Raw genomic sequence first — 22,030 nt, forward strand, 5'->3', positions numbered from 1 at the left:
TCAGTCTCTTGCTTAAGCCTAAGATGCAAAGGCAGCCCACCCACCCCTGGAGTGGATTCTCCCTCGGTTGTTTTGAAGGGTTCAGCACAATTAGCAGCTCCCTCCAAACAGCTCCAGCCCTTCATTGCAAAAAAAAAAAATGCTGATAGAGACGCAAAAGCTCTCTCCAGCCACAGAGCCCGGGTGAGAATTAATTTTCCGCTCCGATGGACACGGCATACATTCCACCCTGCTATTAACAGTAGGTCAAACGAGCTGCTTTTATCATGCAAAACCTGCCAACTTCAGGTAGGATCCCAACGTAATAAGGGAATAATATTCCTGTGCTCCAGATGGGGAGCTTATTGTCTCGGGCGGCGTGGCTGACGACGCCATTGCAAACAAAGCCAGGCCTGGAAAGTCCTCCTGCACAGGAAAACAGGATGTCACACCGGCAGCTGCACAATCACTCCACCGCAAGGGAAAACAAGAGTCAGGCTGGCAACGCAACCCGAGGGGCCACAACATGGCACCCTTGGTGCCCAGGTGTTCACCAGGCATCTTTGGATGCCCACCCGTCCCCATGTTTCATCTCTTCTTACAGGGCAGCCCTTGACTCGCCACCATACATTTAGTCATGATTCGAAGTTAAGACGGCACTGAAAAAGGGGACTTACCACCAGTCCTCGAACTTACAACCATTACAGCAGCCTTTCTCAACCTTGGCAACTTTTGAGATGTGTGGAATTCCAACTCCCAGAATTCCACACATCTTAAAAGTTGTCAAGGTTGAAAAACACTGCATTTACAGCGTGACCATTCGGGTGCTTGGCCACCAGTGTGTATTTACAACAGTTGCAGTATCCCAGCGTCAGGCAATCACCATTGGTGACCTTCCTAGCTGGCTTCTGATAAGCAAAGTCAATGGGTGTTCTGTACCAGCCTGCTACCGGCCCTGCAGAAAAGGCAGGGACAACCCCTTTTACAAGAAGGAAAGAGGCTGGAATTAAGCCTGCCAAATTTATTAACATAAAAACACAAAGCAAAGAGAGCAAACACGAACCATGAAACAGGAGCTTTTCAAGCGGTTGCCTTCAGCAAACCAGCCCTCCCACGCATTCCCCTTTTATACAGTTCAGGGCGTGGCTTCTCTCTGCCTCCTTCCAAGGTGCCCCATTACCTTCCTCTGTTTACTCCTGATTGACTGCCTCCTGCGTCGGGCGTCCTTGAACAGGGCCAGCTGTGGGTCTTCATCCACGCTGTCAGGCTCACACAGCTGGGTCTCCGTCGTGACCAGGTGGGAGGGGCCTGGCTGAGGGCTCTGTGAAGCCTCAATATTATTCTCAGCAAGCTCTTCAACACCCCCCTCCTCCTCCTCTGAGTCGTCCGACCTAACTGCCGAACCCACAGGCTGACCCTGAATCACAACAATGGGGGAAGTCAGATTCACTTAATGACAGCGTGATTCACTTAACAACTGCAGTGATTTGCTTAACCACCGGGGCAAAACAGGTCGTAAAATTGAGCACGAGACACTTAACAACTGCTTTGCTTAGCAACAGAAATTCTGGTCTCAGTCGTGGTTGTAAGTTGAGGACTATGATTTTTTAAGAAGACACTGGACAGCCACTTGTCTGAAACGGTAAAGGATCTCCTGCTTGAGCAGGGGGTGGACTAGAAGACCTCCAAGGTCCCTTCCAGCTCTAGTCTGATTCTATGGATATCGCCTGCTTCCTCCCTTTCTCTTGCAATTAACCATCGTTGGTGGCCTTTGTCAGGAGGGGGGGTGTGCCCTCAAGATGGGGAGGGGTGGGCAACCCTGCCCAGATCAAAAAAAGAGGTTGCCGGTCACTTCTCTGCATGAATCACTGTTCTAGGCTGATTTCCTTCCAGACATGGAGCCCGCCCAGCAGTGACTCACCGCTCCAAAGTCTGGCTTTATATATCCTCCTCTACCAGAGGTTGAGCACTTGGGATGCCAGAGCGATGTGCCTTTCCCCCAAAGCAGAAAGCGTGACTCAGAATGAGGGGCGGGCCGTGCTACGACAGCAGCAACCTTTTTCGGTTCTTCCCCGGCGTTTTACAAGCACACATTCTCGGCATGCTGGGGCAGAACTGTGGTTTCTCAGTCCCAGTCAGATCTTCAGATCTGGCACTCAGGCCCTTCCATCCTCCCACCGGCTCCCACAACAAGGTCCCTTTTGTGCCCGGGTGGCTTGCAGACAGTATGGAATTGTCCCCCACCACCCAAGGCCTGAAGTGTGGGGGCGTGGCTGGGATAAGAGCCCTAGAAACTTTGCTGCAGAGAGGCGTGGGACGGGGGGGGGGCTTTCCTAATCACAAAGCTCCCCGTTTTTCAATTTGAAGAAACAAAGCATGCATAGTTAACCCTCCAAAAGTTTCTCAACCTTGGCCACCACTTTTAAGCTGGGTGGACTTCAACCCCCAGAATTCTGCAGCCAGCAAGCGACAGCCATAAGCGTGAGGACTGGTTTAAGTCGCTCTTTTCAGCGCTATCGTTAACTTCAAACTAAATAAATAGCTGCAAGTCAAAGGCTACTTGTATGCAGTACTTATCTAACGTTTCTTTAAATTTTCTAACTATAATTTAGTCTTTATTATTGTTACAAGATTACATAAATTAAATCCTATTTAAATTGATTTTATATTGTTTCAAAATCTAGTTTCTAATCCCTTTTTTCCTCTGATTTTTCTTCTTTCTCTTTTTCTCAGCTGTTTTTAAATATCAGCTAATATACTTTTTAAAAAAAGCTTTCATATACCAGGATTACAGAATGCTAAACAGCCATTAGATGGCAGCCAAGGTTATTCACTGTGTCTCTTTGCTGCCATCTAGTGCTTGTTTGGGACACGGTGGCTCAGTGGGTTAGGACGCTGAGCTTGTCGATCAGAAAGTCGGCAGTTTGACGGGTCGAATCCCGACTGCTGCGTAGCAGCCTGTTACTCATCCCAGCTTCTGCCAACCTAGCAGTTCGAAAGCACGTAAAAATGCAAGTAGAAAAATAGGGACCACTCCGGTGGGAAGGTAACAGCGTTCCGTGCGCCTTTGGCGTCTAGTCATGCCGGCCACATGACCACGGAGACGTCCTCAGACAAGCGCTGGCTCTTCGGCTTTGAAACGGAGATGAGCACCGGCCCCTAGAGTCAGAAACGACTAGCACGCGTGTGCGGGGGAACCTTTACCTTTACCTTTAGTGCTCATTCAGGTCTTGCAGCCCAAATCTTTAAGCCCACAATGGGCCCAGAGCAACTTCTGCCATAAATGCTTGTTCCTTTCCATTGGTTTTAATCTTGTGTTCTCTTTCAAATACAGGTAGTCCTCGAGTTACGACCACAACTGAGCCCAAAATTTCTGTTGCTAAGCAGGAGATTTGTTAAGTGAATTTTGCCCCATTTTACCACCTTTCTTGCCACAGTTGTTAAGTGAATCACTGTAGTTGTTAAGTTGGTAACACGGTTGTTAGGTGAATCTGGCTTCCCCCTTGACTTTGCCTGTCAGAAGGTCACAAAAGATAAATCACATAACCTCAGGACACCGCGACCATCATAAATGTTGTCAGTCAGTTGTCAAGCATCCAAATGTAAATCACATGACTTTTTACAGGGCTGTTGCAACTTCACTAAACCAATGGCTGTAAACTGAGGACTACCTGTATGTATGACAGTTTGCTAAAAAGTAAAAAAAAAGTCTTTTTGAAACCCAACAGGTTACTTCAACAATGGCAGGGACTAAATCCCAACATTTGGGACGTCAAGCAGCTCAGATCTGGCCATTGGACCACCAAACATTTTCCACTGTCTACACACTGTTTGCCTTGCTTTCCTTCCTAAAAAATGTAGGCTCACTCTGCACAGAGCTCGGCAACCTGCAACCCGCGCTGTGTGCTCTGCTCCCCAAAATCAGTGTGTTTTTTTCACGTCAGTAATTCATGAGCGCATGCATCATGCAGAAAGCCTGGCGTCCCCACGTGACCGCTGACTCTGCTCAGAGGCAGAGACGTTCGGCGCTTTGACACGGCAGCATTTGACATATTATTCCTCTTTCCCCAAAACAGCTGAGCTGCTCTCTGATCAAAAATTTTCTCAGCAAAGAATCCATCTTTTTGTTGCAGCATTCTTGAACCTTACCAACAATAGAAGATCCAAAAATAAAAATATAACAGGCAACAGCAACTCTTTGATTCCGATCCTTCAGCAAATCACAGGAAACACAAAAATAGAAGCATAGAGTCACTGGGCGGGAAGGGACCTTGGAGGTCTTCTAGTCCAACCCCCCCTGCTCAAAGCAGGAGACCTTATATCATCCGGGTCAAATGGCTGGCCAATCTCTTCTTGAAAACCTTCAGCGATGGAGAACTCATAGTTTCTGGAGGGAAGCTGTTCCACTTTATTGTTCTCAGTGTCAGAAAATTTCTCCTTAATTCTAGGTTGGCTCTCTCCTTGATTAATTTCCATCAGTTTGTCTAATCTATGCATTGTATTAATGTCATAATTTCGCATTATGGAATTGTCGATAATTTCAAAAATGTCCTTCTTTTGTGTAAATGCAATCCTTCAGAGTGCAAGCAAAGCCACTTTAAAATAAAAATACAACAAATCAAAATCCAATAAGGAAGCGTTCTCAAAGACCTCTCTCCCGGCTTCATTAAAGGTCAAGTCAAGTCAAGTAAGTTTATTACAGTCAAAGATCAGAGACCAGAACAAATTAAAAACAGTCAAGGTCTTCCTCCTCCAACAAACAAAGAAGTGGCCTGTCCACTTTATTTCCCAGGACTTCGGGCACCAATCCAACAAAACTGGAGGTCCAAGGAGGGAGCATTTCCTTCCAAGAACGCACCAATGGGCTGTGCTTCCCTTTCTGCAGCAATAGTGTGCAAGTTTGTGAGAATTCTTTAGCAAGGAAGTCCAGCAGCTGGATTCTTGGATCTAGATGGGGAACATGACACTGATCCAAGAAACATCACAACACAAAGACTCATTCCACCAGCTTGGAATTCTCTTCCATGACCCAAAAATTGAGCCCGAGAGAGACCTTCCCACACTCCCAAAGCAAGAAGCCCTTGAGATCTGAGACAGCTACTCAAAACCAGGAAGAGGAGGAGGAGGAGGAGGAGGAGGAGGAGGGGAGGAGGAGGAGGAGGGCGGCCATGTGGGAAGGGAAATGCTACATGTTTTGAGAACACATTATTTTCCTCTCTGCTTTCTTGAGCTGAGTTGGCCTTCTCCAAACTTCTGCATGAGCCAGATGAATTCTACTATGGATGTGTGGCAGATACATGTCCAAATTCTTAAAGTGAGCATAAAAATAAAAGCAGAACCTTTTCTTCTGGGTTTAATGAAAAAAAGACTTGGTTGGAAAAATTGGAACTTTGACATGATATATGTTGACAGCAGCAAGACTACTTTATGCACAAAAAAGGAAGGACATTTCGATCCCCACCATGGACGAATGGCTGCAAAACTTGGTGGGAGTTAGCCGAGATGGCTAAATGGACTGCTTTGATCAAAGAAAAAAACATGAAGTATTTTTGTTTCTACTTGGAAACCACTTCTGCATTTTGTGCTTCAGGTGGAAAAAAAATGTAACTTTGATTTTAGGTTTTACTGATTAGATTTGATTTGTTGATATAGAAATGGCTGGTTTATACTATTATGTAAAAGTAAAAAGTTGAGGGTTGATGTTACTATTTTATTCTACTGCACCAGAGGGAGTCAGAAGCCGATGCCTTTTTTTCTTTTCTCCCCTTCTCCTTTCCCCTTTCCCTCCCTTATTTTTCCTGCTATTTGCTTTTGTATTTTTATATTTTCAATTATAAACTAATAAAAAAACTGTAAACAGAAAACAGCAACGGCCTCCTTCTCCAGAAAAACTGCAAACCAGCCAAGACAAATTTGGCACACAAAAAAAAATCTTCTGATGATGTTCCAAGAGAAATTCTCTTACGTTTTTGACTCAAATACTTGTAAGCCCTCATCTGAGTCTGTCTTTCCTTACTAAGGCGTTATACGCTGCCTATTTTTGACAAAGACACCAACCATTGTCTCATAAACCCCAGAATGAACGAATGTGCAAAAACAAAGTAAAGCAAAGATCGTTAAAAGGCCTAGGCCAGGGGTAGACCACCTTGGCTCTTTTATGACTTGTGGACTTCAACTCCCAGAATTCCTGAGCCAGCCATGCTGAGGGGAAAGGGAGAGGATTCCAAGCTGAGCCATGCTGGCTCAGGAATTCTGGGAGTTGAAGTCCAGAAGTCATCAAGGGGCCATAGTTCCCCCATGCTGGCTCAGGAATTCTGGGAGTTGAAGTCCACGAGTCATAAAAGAGCCAAAGTTGCCTACCCCTGGCCTTGGCCCTAGGGAAAACTAGCTCCCTACTAAAAATAAGGTGTTCAATTTATTTGAGAAGTCCTCACTAAGAAGGGATTCCTGGGAAAGAATCTCATTGGAAGCATTGAGAACAGGCAGGAGGGAAATGCACGGGGTTTTAATATGCTTTCCTCAACTGGCTACTCTGAGCCCAGGTGTCTTAGACCACGGGGCCCCAACCTGGGCAACTTTAAGACCTGTGGACTTCAACTCCCAGCTGGTTGGGGAATTCTTGGAGTTGAAGTCCCCAGGTCTTAAAGTTGCCCAGGTTGGGGACCCCTGCCTTAGACTACAAGTTTTATAATCCTGTCAGCTTTTGGGCATGCCGTCCGAGGAGTATAAGAATCAATGCATTTGAACGAAAAAAGCAGCCGAAATAACGACTGCTTCCCACGGCACCTGCAGGAAATGCCATCTGAGATATGAGCATCACAACAGCATGAATGCCACTGGTCCAAATAATAGTAGTAGCGATAATATCCAAAGCAGCTTTATTTATTGGCCCTATTTAGATGACACACCTTACGCCAAAGTATCTCAATATGGCTGCCTACAATAGAAAGGGCAATAAAATAATTAAGATACATTAAGACAATTGATAGCTACATTCAATAAAATATAAAAGAGACTCATTAAAAGTTAAAGTGCCACGTTCTTCCAGCCTTCGTCTGGGGAAGGCCTTTTATGCACTCAGAGCTTGCTTGGAAATGACATATCCTGATGGATTCCCCCACTCTCCTTTCAGATCCAGGAGCTCCTTACCAGCCAAAGACAACACAGCAGAGCAAGCCGTTACAGCAAGGCTTTTCAACCTTTTCACATGTTGTACCGCTTTTAGGACATGGCAATATTCAAATACCACCACTGCTTAGCAAGGTGTCAAAAGTCTGATGACTAAAAAAAAAAAGAAGGCAGGGGGAATTTTGGGTTTTACTGATTAGACTGATTTGTTGTTATAGAAATGGCTTGTTTATACTATTACGAAAAGGTAAAAAGTGGAGGTTTGATGTTAATGCTTCATTCGACTGGAGTCAGGTCAATGCCTTTCTTTTCTTTACCTCTTCTCCCTCTCACTTTTCTTTGCCTGTTTCCTCCTCACTGTGTCCTACTATTTGTTTTTGTGTTTTTGTATTTTATTCTATAATATAATGTTACAAACCATAAAAAAGGAAAAAGTACCAGTTTTACTCCTCCTTTCATATCCTCTCCTTTCTCCCCCTCATTTTATATCCTCTTCTCTCCTCCCCTCCTCCTTTTATATCTTCTCTTCTCTCTCCCTTCTCCTTTCATATCCTCTCCTCTCTCCCCCTCATTTTATATCCTCTCTTCTCTCCTCCCCTCCTCCTGCTTTTATATCCTCTCCTCTCTCCCCATTTTATATCCTCTCGTCTCCTCCCTCCTCCTTTATATCCTCTCCTCTCTCCCTTCTCCTTTTATATCCTCTCTTCTCTCCTCCCCTCCTCTTTTATATCCTCTCCTCTCTCCCTTCTCCTTTCATATCCTCTCCTCTCTCCCCATTTTATATCCTCTCTTCTCTCCTCCCCTCCTCCTGCTTTTATATCCTCTCCTCTCTCCCTTCTCCTTTTATATCCTCTCCTCTCTCCCCCTCATTTTATATCCTCTTCTCTCCTCCCCTCCTCCTGCTTTTATATCCTCTCCTCTCTCCCTTCTCCTTTTATATCCTCTCCTCTCTCCCCCTCATTTTATATACTCTCTTCTCTCCTCCCCTCCTCTTTTATATCCTCTCCTCTCTCCCCTGGGCTCTCTGCAGAGTCCTGGCAACACCACAGCTCCAGCTGACTCTCCCACAGGCCTGTGAGTCGCTGCCACCACTTCACCTCATACACTTTTTTTACATTGCTTTTCAACCCATCGTATGGGTACCACCTGCCAGATGCCAAAGTACCACCAATGGTATGTGTACCATGGGTTGAAAAGCCCTGCGTTACAGGAGTCGCTGACTTACTATGGCAATTGGACCCACAATTTCCGTTGCTAAGCGAGACATTTGTTCAGTGAATTTTGCCCCATTTTATGACCTTTCTTGCCACAGTTGTTGTTAAGTGAACCACTGTAGTTGTTAAGTTAGTAGCATGGTTGTTAAGTGAATCCCCCATTGACTTTGTTTGCCAGAAGGTTGCAAAAGGGGATCATGTGACCTCGGGACTCTGCAACCATTATCAATAGGAGTCAGCAGCCATTAATCTGAAGCTTGATCACGTGACTATGACAATGCTGCAATGGTCCTAGGTATGAAAAACGGTTGCAAGTCACTTTTTTCAGTGCCACTGTAACTTTGAACAGTCAGTAAACAAATTGTTGTAAGTCAAGGGCTACCTGTGATTAAACACCAGATAAGCCATCTCAGCCTTCCCCAATCTGACAGTTTCCAGTTGTACTGGACTACAAGTCCCAGATTTCCCCAGCTATCCAGTGGCGTTGGGCCAACTGACTGAGAATTCTGGGAGCTTTGGACACAGGTTGGGGTGTGAGTGTGGCTCCCAACCTTTTCTATACCCCGCACCCCTAACGCTTCTGATATATTCTCGCACCCCTTACAAAAGTTCAAAATAATGGCAAAGTATTATGCATATACACTATAATCATTTTGAAAACCGAAGTTCTCGCACCCCCTGGAATATCATCTCGCACCCCGGGTTGGGAACCCCTGGTCTAGATTATCAACTCAGCATGCTGCAGCTGTCACCAAAGGTCCCACAAGCCTAAAGAAGTACACTGGCTGCTTCCAAGCTAGGACGGTCTTGCTTCTCTGCAGCATGTCCAGGCACGAGTCTCTGGCTCCCACCGTCATTCCTCCCCCAGCCTGTGGCTCCCAGCTACAAATATTACACAAGACGGCACACGCCTGCTCTACTGAGAAGGGAAGAGCCAAAGAGAGGGAAGGCAACCAGGTGGGCCTGCTTTGCGAACTGGTGGGTTTGGTGCTCCGTACCAGCCAGGAGAGCAGCGCAACTGTCCACTGAACTCAGCAACACGTGGTTGACCTAGGTTGGACCTCCAACTTTCTGCAAGGACAGAAGGTTTTTTTTTCACATTACAGATTTAATCTGTTCCTTTCCACACTGCCCTTCCTATGGGGCTCAAGGCACATGAAAGCTCAGGGTGTTTAAAAATATTGGAGCAAAGGCAAGAGCCAGTGAAAACTGGTTCGAAAGCTAGTCAAGGCCACTAGACAAGGGTGCCCTTCACGATGCCTCTTTTCAGGCAAGCTTTTAAGGAGGCACCATGAAGGAAGCCATTTTTCCAAAGACAGGGAAATGCTGATTGGAGACACCAAAGACCCATCACGCCTGAGGTTCCTGCAAGGACCCCTTGCACAATAGCTCAGCCACCCCAAGGGACAAGAAGCCCCCATCTGCAGAGGATTTCAAACCAGCGCTGTGGGTGACAACCCAAACTATAAACAACATCTCCGGCTCTGTTCTTGTCAAGACTTGTTTGGATCTTTGACAAGAATGATTTTTTCACACTTCCTGCTTGTGGTCACGATGAACAACTACAGGTGTCTCTCCCATCGCCTCAGGGAAATTCTTCTTCCCTGCAAAAACACATCCTTTGATAATGGGACCAGTGACCAGAAGGGTGATGGCCACCTATGCATTGGACGGGTTCAAGCTCAGGCTAAACCACCATTTCTCAGGGAATGCGTTAACCTGGATCACTCTATAGAGGAGGGACTTTGGGTGCCCCATGTCTCAATCAATCAATCAGTCAATCAGAATAGAGGAAGAATGGACCTTGGAGGTCTAGTCCAACCCCCTGCTCAAGCAGGAGACCCTATACATGTCAAACTTGCGGTGTCACATGACGTCACACAATGTATTGGGACAGTTTTGCCATTGCCAGTAATGGGGTGGCTGCGGCTTCCGCATGACGCATCCAACCCACGGGCTGGCAGTTTGACACCCCTGCCCTATACCATTTCAGATTTGTGGCTGTCCAGTCTCTTCTTAAAAACCTCCAGTGATGAAGCACCAGCAATTTCTGAAGGCAACTTCTGTTCCACTGGTTAATTGTCCTCACTGTTAGGAAGTTTCTCCTTAATTCCAGGTTGCTTCTCTCCTTGATTAGTTTCCATCCATCGTTTCTTATCCTGCCCTCTGGTGCTATGGAGAATAATTTGAACCCCTCCTCTTCTTTGTGGCAGCCCCTCAGATACTGAAATATTGCTATCATGTCACACCTAATCCTTCTTTTCTCTAGACTAAAAAGGAAAGGTAAAGGTTCCCCCGTACACGCGTGCTAGTCCTTTCCCACTCTAGGGGCTGGTGCTCATCTCCATTTCAAAGCCAAAGAGCCAGCGCTTGTCTGAGGACGTCTCCGTGGTCATGTGGTCGGCATGACTATATGCCAAAGGCGCACGGAACGCTGTTACCTCCCCACCGGAGTGGTCCCTATTTTTCTACTTGCATTTTTACGTGCTTTCGAACTGCTAGGTTGGCAGAAGCTGGGACACGTAACAGGCGCTCACTCTGCTACACGGCACTCGGGATTCGACCCATCAAACTGCCGACTTTCTGATCGACAAGCTCAGTGTCCTAACCCACTGAGCCACCGTGTCCCTTTCTCTAGACTAGCCATACTCAATTCCTGCAACCGTTCTTTGTTTTTGTCACCAAGCCTTTAATCATCTTAGTTCAGGGGTAGGCAACCTTGGCTCTTTTATGACTCATGGACTTCAACTCCCAGAATTCCTGAGCCAGCTGGCTCAGGAATTCTGGGAGTTGAAGTCCATGAGTCATAAAAGAGCTGAGGTTGCCTACCCCTGTCTTAGTTGCTCTTCGCTGCACTTTCTCCAAAGTCTCAACATTCCATGCAGGAACATTTTGGAGCCATGAAGGAAGGTTGACTTTTGGATCCAGAAGACCACTGTCCAATCCCTTCCTCCATCAAACACAGCTTAGGCAGTTTAGGCAAGGAGGATCTTGCTTCCTGGACAAAAGCCTTGTAAATAAAAAATGAAGGGAAGCCTTGGGGAGACGGATCCCCCACGTCCCTTAAGTGCTGCAGAGAAACTAGAGGCAGCCCAGGAACAACTGCAAGGAAAACGTGCCATTCTCACATGCATTCATGTTATACAATAGGGGCAACTATTTTATCTTATTCTCTTGTGCTGGCAGAATAATCTGCAATGAGATCCTGCCTTAGCCAAAATCTCCTAAGGGGCTCAGGAGAGAGAAGAAGTGTCAAAGCGGGGCAGAGAATTTCCCAGGAGGCCAATCACCCAATGGGTGTTGCAACACTGCAACACAACCTGTGAGAATTACACTTATGTACAGGGACAGATTCAAGCATAGGTTGGGTCTTGATGTTGCAATGCCCACGTTGTCATTTTTCCCCCTCACCCTTGTGGGGTGCACCAGACCCCACCAGAAGGAAAGCTTTCTTGGGTCAAGCGAAGAGCTCTGGAAATTCATCCTTCTGGTTCTCACCAAGGCCAGTCTTGACCTGCGGAGTCCTCCTCGGGAAAGGCGGTCCTTCTCCCCCCACCATTCTTCCCTTGTGAGAGGTGTTTGAAGGCCTGCTGGCCCCAACTTTGAACTAAAATGGGGTCTTATGGCCACCAGACTCCACCAACTGCCTTCCATCAATGAAGCCAGGCTTTCTGAGAGCCTCCCAAACGAGTAATCGCCATGGAGACTTTGTAGAAAGACTTCACCCCAGCTAAAGATCTGCTTTCTTTTGTCTGATCTAAATTGCTTTTCAATTACTTGGGGGGTCCCACAGGTCATGCATCCCAAAAGTTGTGTGTGTGCGTCAAAAAGGTGTGCACATTATATTAAATCATGGGCTAAAGAAACAGGCTCCTGGTAGGTTCACACTGCCCACTAAAACACAAAAGAACCAGCCAAACTTCGCATGCTAGACAGATGGAAACCCTAGGACTTCTTGTTAGCTGTGTTGTGTGCATCCAGACAAGGAACGAAATTTTCCTCCAATGCCTGGCTCTATCATTTCACAAGGTGGAGATGTTTTACCAAATAATTTGGAGAATTACTTGCCCCCTTGACCTTCAAAGAAATGGAGATACAGGTAATCTTCAATTTGGGACCACAATTGGAACTGGAACTTCCACCACTAAGCAAGACAGTCATTAAATCTGGTTTTATGACCTTTCCTGCTACGATTGTTAAGCAAATCAGGCAGTCATTAAACGAATCCACCAATTTGCTGGTCAAAGGCTGGCTGGGAAGGTTGAAAATGGTGACCACATGACCCCAGGGCACTGCAGCTGTTGTAAATACATCCTCTTCATTAGGTCCTGTGTGGGCACCTTAGGCAGCCAGTGTCTTTGAGCATCTTTGGCATTGTCCCAAGGGACATTAATATTCTTGAGATCTTCCTTAAGGGTTTGGCACCCAATTTTCTGAAGCTGGCCTCATTTTCTCCTTTCCTCCAACCTAATGAAATTTTTAGAGGCCAGTCTTTAGGCATATCAAGATACAGGTAGGCCTTGGGTTACGACCACAACTGAGCTCAACATTTCTGTTGTTAAACGAGACATTTGTTAAGTGAATTCTGTCCCGTTTCACAACCTTTCTTGCCACAGTGAATCATTGCAGCTGATAAGTTGTTAAATGAATCGGGCTTCCCCCATTGATTTTGCTGCTCAGGAGGTCACAAAAGGTGATCATGTGACCCCGGGGACACTGCGACCATCATAAAAATGAAACAAGTGCAAAGCGTCTGAATTTTGATCACATGACCAGGGGGATGCCGTGAAAAATGGTCATTCGTCATATTTTTCAGTGCCACTGTAATTTTGAATGGTGACTAAATGAACGGTTATAAGTCGATGCTGAAATGAGTATTCCAATATCAAATTGGAATGGCAGCAGCTGCTTTTCAACACATTCACTCACTTTGGTCTACGGCAACCATAAATATTATCACAAGGATAAAAGGCTTCAAGAGTCCCATCGTACCACCTTCAACATAGGCTTGTGAAACAGGGAACTGTGCAATCAAGAAGATTTCAAGGTTAAACATTTTCCAACAAGGCTTCTTGAAAAGAATCTCGTATGGTGACCACATCACTAAGGAAGAGATGCTGGTAATCTTCAACTTTCAACAGTTTGTTTAATGACCATCTCAAAGTTGCACCGGCGCTGAAAAAAGTGACTTATGACCATTTTTCAGTTACGACCTTTGCAGCATCCCCATGATCATGTGACTGTTGCTGTGTCCCAAGGCCACGTGATCCCCTTTTGCGACCTTCTGAACAAACAAAGTCAATGGGGAAGCCAGATTCACTTAATAACCGGGTTACAAGACTTCAACTCCCAGAATTCCTCAGCCAGCATGGGAAATTCGGGGAGTTGAATTCCCACATCTTAAAGCTGCCAACTACGAAAAACAGTGGATTAGACTGATCCAGCCAATTAATGCCACAAAGTTTACCTCCCCTCCAAACCTTTGGCAAAAGGGTTTGAATAGAATAGAGCTGGAAGGGACCTTGGAGGTCTTCTAGTCCAGCCCCCCACTCAAGCAGGATAGGCAACTTTAGCTCTTTTATGACTCGTGGACTTCAACTCCAAGAATTCCTGAGCCAGCATGTCTGGCTCAGGAATTCTGGGAGTTGAGGTCCACGGGTCATAAAAGAGCCAAGGTTGCCTACCCCTGACCTATACCATCTCAGACAAGTGTCTGTCTACTCTCTTCTTGAAAACCTCCAGTGATGGAGGGCCCACAGTTTCTGGAGGCAAGCTGTTCCACTGGTTAATTGTCCTCACTGTTATGCAACTCTTTTAAATTTTGGACACTTCTGTACGTCAGAGGGCCTCTTAAGCTTGCTCCATTTGAAAGAAGCCAAAATTCCTTCCTATTTGACAGAAATAGTAATTCATTCCCGTGCATTATTTGAATTTAAATACATGGGAAGGAATTACGCTCCCTGCATTAAAATGAAATCAAAATTTAATTAAAACAAAGGCTACCAGATCTGAACTGTCTAACTCCAGACAGCCACTTGAAAGCAGGAAGGAGAGACAGAAGAATCTACCTTTCAGCTCTCTTGATTTTTGCAGCCCTGCGTTAGACTGAAATATAACTCGGTTTTGTCCTGTGCTGTCCAAATATGGAGTGGACATCCCAGCATTTTACAACGGCTTTTTTGGCTTGACGTGGCCTGCCGTATAATTGCCCCCAGGCTGCCCGGACCACAAAGCTGGCAGTCAATTTCAGAAGGACGCTTTGGCTTGAAAGCTGACGTTGCCAGGATCCCGTTTAGCCTCTTTCTCAGAGGGACTTTTGAACCCACGGAGGGTGAGAATGGAAAAGTCGGGAGGCAGCAAAGCTGGGAAATTCCTTGTGACAAATAATCTCAGGTTAAGGGGCAGAGCTTTGTAATCCTTTCATTTAAGGCTGCCTGCTTCAGACTGGAAACGCGGAGGGAGAGGGGAAAGTCTGAGCGAGGCCTGAGATTCACACTGAAATGTCATTTTTCGGTTCAGAAGGGGGATTAAAACAAAAGAGAAAACAATCAAAACTAGGTAAATATCAGCAGCTTCCACTATGCGTAAAGTAAGAATGTATTTATTGTCATGGTTCCGACAGATGTTCTTCAAAGAACTTCGAGGCAGTGTTTACCTTAAAGAATCTTTATTCGAGTAGCATGGCATCGGCATGTACATGGTCGAAGCCAAAATCTGATTTTTCCTCCCCTGAGCACATAGTATCAAACACAATTCCCTCCTCTGATTAACAGTCATAAATCACATTTTCCAATTAGTTTGAAATGCAGGCAATGGTCCTTCCTCTGCCAAGGATTCTGAAGTTGTTCCTGAGGCAGATTAATTACTCTACAGGTAGTCCCTTACAACAATTCATTTAGTGACCAGTCAAAGTTACAAAGGCACTGAGTGACTAATGACTGTTTTTCACACTTACGACCATTGCAGCATCGCTGTGGTCACGTGAGCAATATCCAGATGCTTGGCAACTGACTCGTATTTATGACGGTTGCAATGTCACTTAGCAACGGTGTTGCTAACTTAGTGACTGCAGGGATTCACTTAACAACTGCAGAAAGAAAGGTCATAAAATGGGGCAAAACTCACTTAACAAATGTCTCACTTAGCAGCAGTAATTTTGGGCTCAATTGAGGTCGTGCATCAAGGAGTACCTGTATGCTTAACATGGGTGCTTGACGTGGGAAATGAAAACTTCCAAGCTACAAAGATATTTGGCCTGCGTGTCCCTCGCAGATAACCCTTGCAGGGACAGTGAGTGTAAAGGGGCAGATTTTAAAAAGAAGGGAGAAGCAAGGCGCACATATCCCACCCACCACCTGACAGACAGGTAAAGCTGCCAATACCTGCAGCATAAAGCGGCAGGGCATGCAAAATACATCCCCATGATTGTTCCCACCCTCACCATCCTTGGCCTCTGGAGAAATGGGAAACCCCTTCCAAAAACACCATTAAACACCCCAAAAGGAGTCCCTTTGGAGCCTGGTGCACTCACAGAATTGGAGGCAAATGCAAACTGGGGAGCAGAAATTGCTGGATGTCTGAATGGCCCAAAATACAGGTAATCCTCGACTTACGTTCACAATTTAGAATAGAATAGAGCTGAAAGGGACCTTGGAGGTCTTCTAGTCCAGCCCCCTGCTCAAGCAGGAGAACCTATACCATCTCAGACAAGTGACTGTCTAGCCTCTTCTTAAAAACCTCCAGTAATGGAGCGCTCACGATTTCTGGAGGCAAGCTGTTCCACTGGTTAATTGTCCTCACTGTCAGGAAGTTTCTCCTTAATTCCAGGTTGCTTCTCTCTTTGGTCAGTTTCCAACCACTGTTTCTCATCCTGCGCTCTGGTGCTTTGGAGAACAGGTTGACCCCCTCTTCTTTGCGGCAGCCCCTCAAATACTGGAATACTGCTATCATGTCTCCCCTATTTCTGTTGCTAAGTAAAACATGAGTTTTGCCCCATTTTACAACCTTTCCTGCCACTGTTGTTAAGTGAATCACTGCAGTTGTTAAGTTAGTGACCCGGTTGTTAAGTGAATCTGGCTTCCCCGTTGACTTTACTTCTGAGGTGGCGGCAAAAGGGGATCATGTGACCCCAGGACACGGCAACGGTCAAAATATATGAACCAGTTCCCAAGCGCCTGAATTTTGATCAAGTGGCCAGGGGGATGCTGCAACGTTCATAAGTGTGAAAAACAGTGATAAGTCACTCTTTTCAGTGCTGTTCTAAATTTGAACGGTCACTAAATGAATGGTTGTAAGTCGAGGACCACCTGTAGATCAGGAAGGAAAGGGCCACGTTACAGGTAGCCCTCAGAATAACTGAGATCAGAATTTCCATTGCTAAGCAAGGTGGTGGTGGAGTGAGCCACACCAAATTTTAAGCCCTTTTTTTACCACATTTTCTTAAGCAAACCCCTGCAGATGTTAAGTGAATCACGTGGTCGTTAAGCAAATCCGGCTCCCCCCATTGACTTTGATTGTCGGAAACTGGCTGGGAAGCTCACAAACGGCAATGACCTTGACCCCGGGATGTTGCAACCACTGCAAATACGTGCTGGTTGCCACGGTTCCAAATTTTGATCATGGAATTGTGGAGATGCTGCGATGGTCACAGGTGGCTATTTTCAGTGCTGTTGTAACTCTGAACAGCTGCTAAACGAACGGTTGTAAGTCCAAGGACTACCTGCAGAGAAAAACTTGGCTGCTTCCTCCGCTTTCCTGACTTAAGTGCAGGAAAACCTCTGGGTTTTCCATATTAAGCCAAAGATGCTTTTTCAAGAGGCAACTGGACTTCCTGGTTCCTCTTTGAAGAACGTTTCGCTTCTCAGCCAAGAAGCTTCTTCAGCTCTGACTGGATGGTGGGGAACGGAAGGACGGTGAAGGGACCCAGGGCAGAAGACATCCTGCAGCCAAGGAGGCTCCCCACTCTCTAAAACAGCGTTTCCCAACCTTAGGAACTTGAAGATGTGTGGACTTCAGCTCCCAGAATTCCCCAGCCAGCTATGCTGGCTGGGGAATTCTGGGAGTTGAAGTCCACGCATCTTCAAGTTCCTAAGGTTGGGAAACACTGCTCTAAAAGGATGGACATGACCAGCCGTCTGCAAGGAGTATAAATCCTTCCATTCCCCTCCATCCGGTCAGAGCTGAAGAAGCTTCTTGGATGAGAAGCGAAACCTCTTCAAAGAAAAAAACAAGAAAGTCCAGTTGCCTCCTGAAAAAGCACCTTTGGGACAACCCTGGCTTGGATGACGGAGAACCTCTGTAGACATCTTTCTGTATTATTCTCGGTGAGGTTTGGATTCCATCAGACTTCTTTCTCAATTCAAGGCTCACCGTTTTTCATCCCTGCCTGGCACCAAAGCTCCGAGCGAGCGTCGCAGATCAAATGACCCACCGTGGATTGCTGAGGTTGAATTCTGGCCATTCGCCACCAACTGGCACAAGAGAGAGAAGGAGGAGGCCTGCCCAACGGACGGACGCGGAGTTTCTCTCCTTCAGTCCTGACGCAGGCAGCCTTCTTCAAACACACAAATCAGAGGAGAGTTCGTTTCCTTCTGCAAATATACAGCGTGACATCTTGGGATAGCCTGCCCGTGGATCAGGCTGCTAATAAGGCAGGGATCCACAATGTACTGACCGGGGTATAGGAAAAGCAGCAGGGCTTCCGAATGAATCTGTTTGGGATTTTTCAACTGCCTCTCTAGCATCGAAGAGCAGTGTTTTTCAGCCTCAGCAACTTGAAGATACACGGACTTCAGTTCCCAGAATTCCCTAGCCAGCCATGCTTTCTACGACCTCTGCAGCTTAGCAGAGCAGTGTTTCCAAGGCTCAGCAAGTTTAAGATGTGTGGACTTCAGTTCCCAGAATTCCCCAGCCAGCCATGCTTTCTACGACCTCTGCAGCTTAGCAGAGCAGTGTTTCCAAGGCTCAGCAAGTTTAAGATGTGTGGACTTCAGTTCCCAGAATTCCCCAGCCAGCCATGCTTTCTACGACCTCTGCAGCTTAGCAGAGCAGTGTTTCCAACCATGCTGGCTGGGGAATTCTGGGAACTAAACTTCACACATCTTAAACTTGCTGAGGCTGAGAAACATTGGAATAAGGGAACAGAAGCAGGTTACATTTGATCCCAGTGGAAATCTAGGGATTTTAGCCCAGTGATGGGATTGCAACTCTCCTCTGGAGCTGATTCCTACCAATTTCCATAACTCATTTAACCGAGTTACCCCTGATGCATTTAGAAAATATTGCAAACATCTCTGATGTCAGCACAAAGTGCTGGAGCATAAAACACTGCCGACTGTTACATCAAAGTCCCACTGGCTCCCACATGTGTTCAATTTCTCCTATCAGGACTGGCGCTGAAAGAGGAGAGAACACAGTTTCCAGCTGATGGCCCTGCTCGGCCTTGAAACACACAGGCTTTTAAAAAGGGAGCAGAGCTAGAAAAAGAGAGAAACCTGCCTGAATTTGGGTGGAAATTTGATTTTAATAAAATGCAATTTGAAGGAAAAAAAGCCTTCCCTCAGTTTAATAATTTCCCTTTTCACCATGTTAAAAATTAGGATACGGTAACTGAAGCAAAATGAAAAGAAGGACTAGGGGTGGTGTGATAGCACGGTTCCAGTATCTCAGGGGCTGCCCCAAAGAAGAGGGAGTCAAGCTATCCTCCAAAGCGCCCGAAGGCTGGAGAAGAAGCAACGGATGGAAACTGATCAAGGAGAGAAGCAACCTGGAACTAAGGAGAAACTTCCTGACAGTTAGAACAATTAACCAGTGGAACAACCTGCCTCCAGAAGCTGTGAATGCTCCACCACTGGAGGTTTTTAAGCAGAGACTGGACAGCCATTTGCCTGAAATGATATAAGGTTTCCTGCCTGAGCAGGGGGTTGGACTAGATGACCTGCAAGGTCCCTTCCAACTCTGTTATTTGGTTAACTGCATTTTGGAGAGATACCTAAAATTGAACATCATGTTTTGGGGCCATTCATGCATTCCTGAGAGGCAGAGGGAAATTAAGCCAAGGGTTTGTGCTAACTGCTCCTGTGGCACACTTTGCAGGGGTCAGCCAGGAAAAGTGGCATTTGCAATTGAACAATCTCGCTTTGTCCAGGGTCAAAGCACCATGGAGACACACACACACACACACCCTGGCCCCCAAACCTCTAGATATTTCAACGTGCTTGCAGGGATCACATCTGAAGCAGGGATAGCCAGCTTTGCATTTCCTCCGCCTTTTAACTTCTCAAATCACATCCAGTCACAAACAGATGCGGCCCAGCAAAAAAAAAAAACAAACCACACACACACACACACACACACACACACACACACACACACACACAGCTAAAACCAGCACACCATTACGGGCTTGTGCCGACTCAAGCAAGCGATTCATGCTGCATTCTAGACTCCAGCAAGCGATTCATGCTGCATTCTAGAGACCACAGCAGAAAAAGCACACACACACACACACACACACACACACAAAACCTCTGTGAATAGGCAGAAAGAAAGAAAATTCCTCCCATCCCCCACACGACTCCAAGCTAGGAAATGTTATTCAGCAACTCCTACCCTCCACCCCCACCCCGAAATAGGTAAATTCCAAAAAAAAAAAAACCACAACAACCCAAAACACAACGGATTGCGTTACTTGCAATAGACGTGAGGCGGAGGAACATCCAGGCTAAGCCGATGAATCACCCACTACGCCGGGATGAAGTTTGTTAGGTTTGGGCTTTATAGGCTGTTGAGTGAATCAAGCCGGGGTTATAAATCACGGCGGAGGACTGCAAAGCGAGCGGTTCTCCCGGCTGGCCGCGGCTTCTGCAGGAAAGCCGGCCTAAGCTTTTGAATGGCTGGGCGAAAGGTGCCAACCTTTCAGCCCCACCGAGCGAACCGCTTGCACGGCTGCCTGGAGACTCATCCTGCCATTCTTTGCACGTTTTCTCAGCATAAACTGGGGTGGGTGGGTGGAGGTTTGTCCCCCGGGGGGTTTATCTAGCATCACAGGCGACCCCGGAGCAGAATTCGGGCGCCCCCACCCCTCGGCAAAGAGGAGCGGGGGTGCCAAAGACTGCAAGGCTTTACAGCAGGGGGTCTTCAAACTTGGCCCTTTGATGACTTGTGGACTTCAACCCCCAGAATTCCTCAGCCAGCGAAGCTGGCTGAGGAATTCTGGGAGTTGAAGTCCACAAGTCATCAAAGGGCCAAGTTTGAAGACCCCCTGCTTTACAGCCAAGGGAGCTGCAACCCGGGGCTGCGGGGGGGGGGCAGGTGTGTGTGGGGGTCTTCCACACTACATGCAGCCCCCCCAAGCAACCGATCCCCAAGGCTTCCCCTCCGCTGGCCAGATCTGACCCAGGACTGCGGGTGGAGGGGGACCCCCGGAGGCGGGAAGGTTTCAGGAGCCCCCTCCCCGCTTAGCGCTCCGCAAGCCAGGCCCCGCAACGCCCCCCCTCCGAAGGCAGAGCTCCGCTTCCCGGCGCTCGCCGCCCGGGCCCGCGTCTCCGTCTTCAAGCAGCCCGGGGAGGCAACGGGACAAGCAGGTCTCGATCGGAGCCTGCTTGGGCTCCGATGGCTCGAAGGGGGAGCGACCCGGCCGCTCCGCTTCCCTGCCCGGACTTTCGGGGAGAGGAGGACCCGCCAACTCCGCTCCCTCTTCTCCAGCCCCGCGGCTGCCGGGGGGCTCCAGTCCGGGTCAGCCTGGCTTCCTCCCGGAGCTCCGGCAGGCCCGCCGCCCGAGGAGAAGTCCGGAGCAGGCGGGCGCCGCCAGGCTGCTTCCTTCCCGCTCCGCCGCGTCCCAGGCCCGGCCTCTTCCTCGCCCTCCGGCGGCCGGCCAAGCGCTCGGGGCAGCCGGAGCTCGAGGCCGGCCCGGCGGCCCGAGAGAGAAGCCAAAGCCGCGGAGCGACCGCCTCCGCCCCCTCCCCTAACAAAAGTCCCGGCTCCGGCGTCCACGTCGCAGCGCTCAGCCCGCCCGGCGCCTCCGGGACTCCCGCGCCTTCCGCAGGGCCGGCAGCGGCCGCAAGACGGGGGAGCCTGGCCGGGCCAGCTCTCTCTTGGCGCCACTCGGGCCGGGCAGCCGGGCGGTGGTGCCAGCCGGGCGGCCGGGCCGGGCTTCGAACGGGCGGGAGGGGGGGCGTCTGGCCAGGCTCCCCGTCTCCGGGCTCCCTCCACCCCGCCCCCGGCAGGGACTCACCAGGTAGTTCATCTTGCCGGCCCGCCGCGCGCCTGGCGCGGCCGCAGTGCCCGCTGGCTGGGCGCCTTACTGCATGCTCCGGCCGCCGCCGAGCGAGCGAGCGAGCCAGCCAGCAGGGCCGAGCCAGAGCCAGCCAGCCAGGCAGCCCCGCGGCGCCCGGGAGGAGGAGGAGGAGGAGGAGGAGGAAGGGGAGCCGGAGCCCCGACGCCCCGCCCCGACGCCCCCATTGGCTGCCGCGGAGAAAAGGGGGCGGCGCCGGCGGAGGGGCGAGGCGGGGCGGCCTCCGCCTGGCACCGGCGGCGGCAACGGGGGTCGCTGTGGCCGCGAGGCCGGGCGGGGAAACAGAGGCGGCTTGTCTGAGGCAGCTGGCCATGCCCGCCCGGCCGTGCCAGGACCCAGATTGTTGGGGCAATTAAGCTGACTTTGTAATAATGCCGCTTGGGGGTGTGTGTGAAAGCCCTAATAAGCCGGCATA

General features: G+C 48.3%; 1 protein-coding gene across 2 annotated transcripts in view; it reads right to left on the minus strand.

The window, feature by feature from the left end:
- BCAR1 (BCAR1 scaffold protein, Cas family member) overlaps positions 1 to 21,716 on the minus strand; it is a 63,188-nt gene extending 41,472 nt beyond the window's left edge. For both annotated transcript variants that reach the window (XM_083370669.1, XM_083370668.1), the window contains exon 1: positions 21,556 to 21,716. In XM_083370669.1, coding sequence (XP_083226795.1) covers positions 21,556 to 21,567 — 12 coding nt within the window. In that variant the 5' untranslated portion in view covers positions 21,568 to 21,716. The remainder of the gene's footprint in view (positions 1 to 21,555) is intronic.
- Between the last annotated feature and the right edge of the window lie 314 nt (positions 21,717 to 22,030).

This window comes from Vipera ursinii (assembly GCF_947247035.1).
Source record: "Vipera ursinii genome assembly, chromosome: 10".
Lineage (NCBI taxonomy): Eukaryota > Metazoa > Chordata > Lepidosauria > Squamata > Viperidae > Vipera > Vipera ursinii.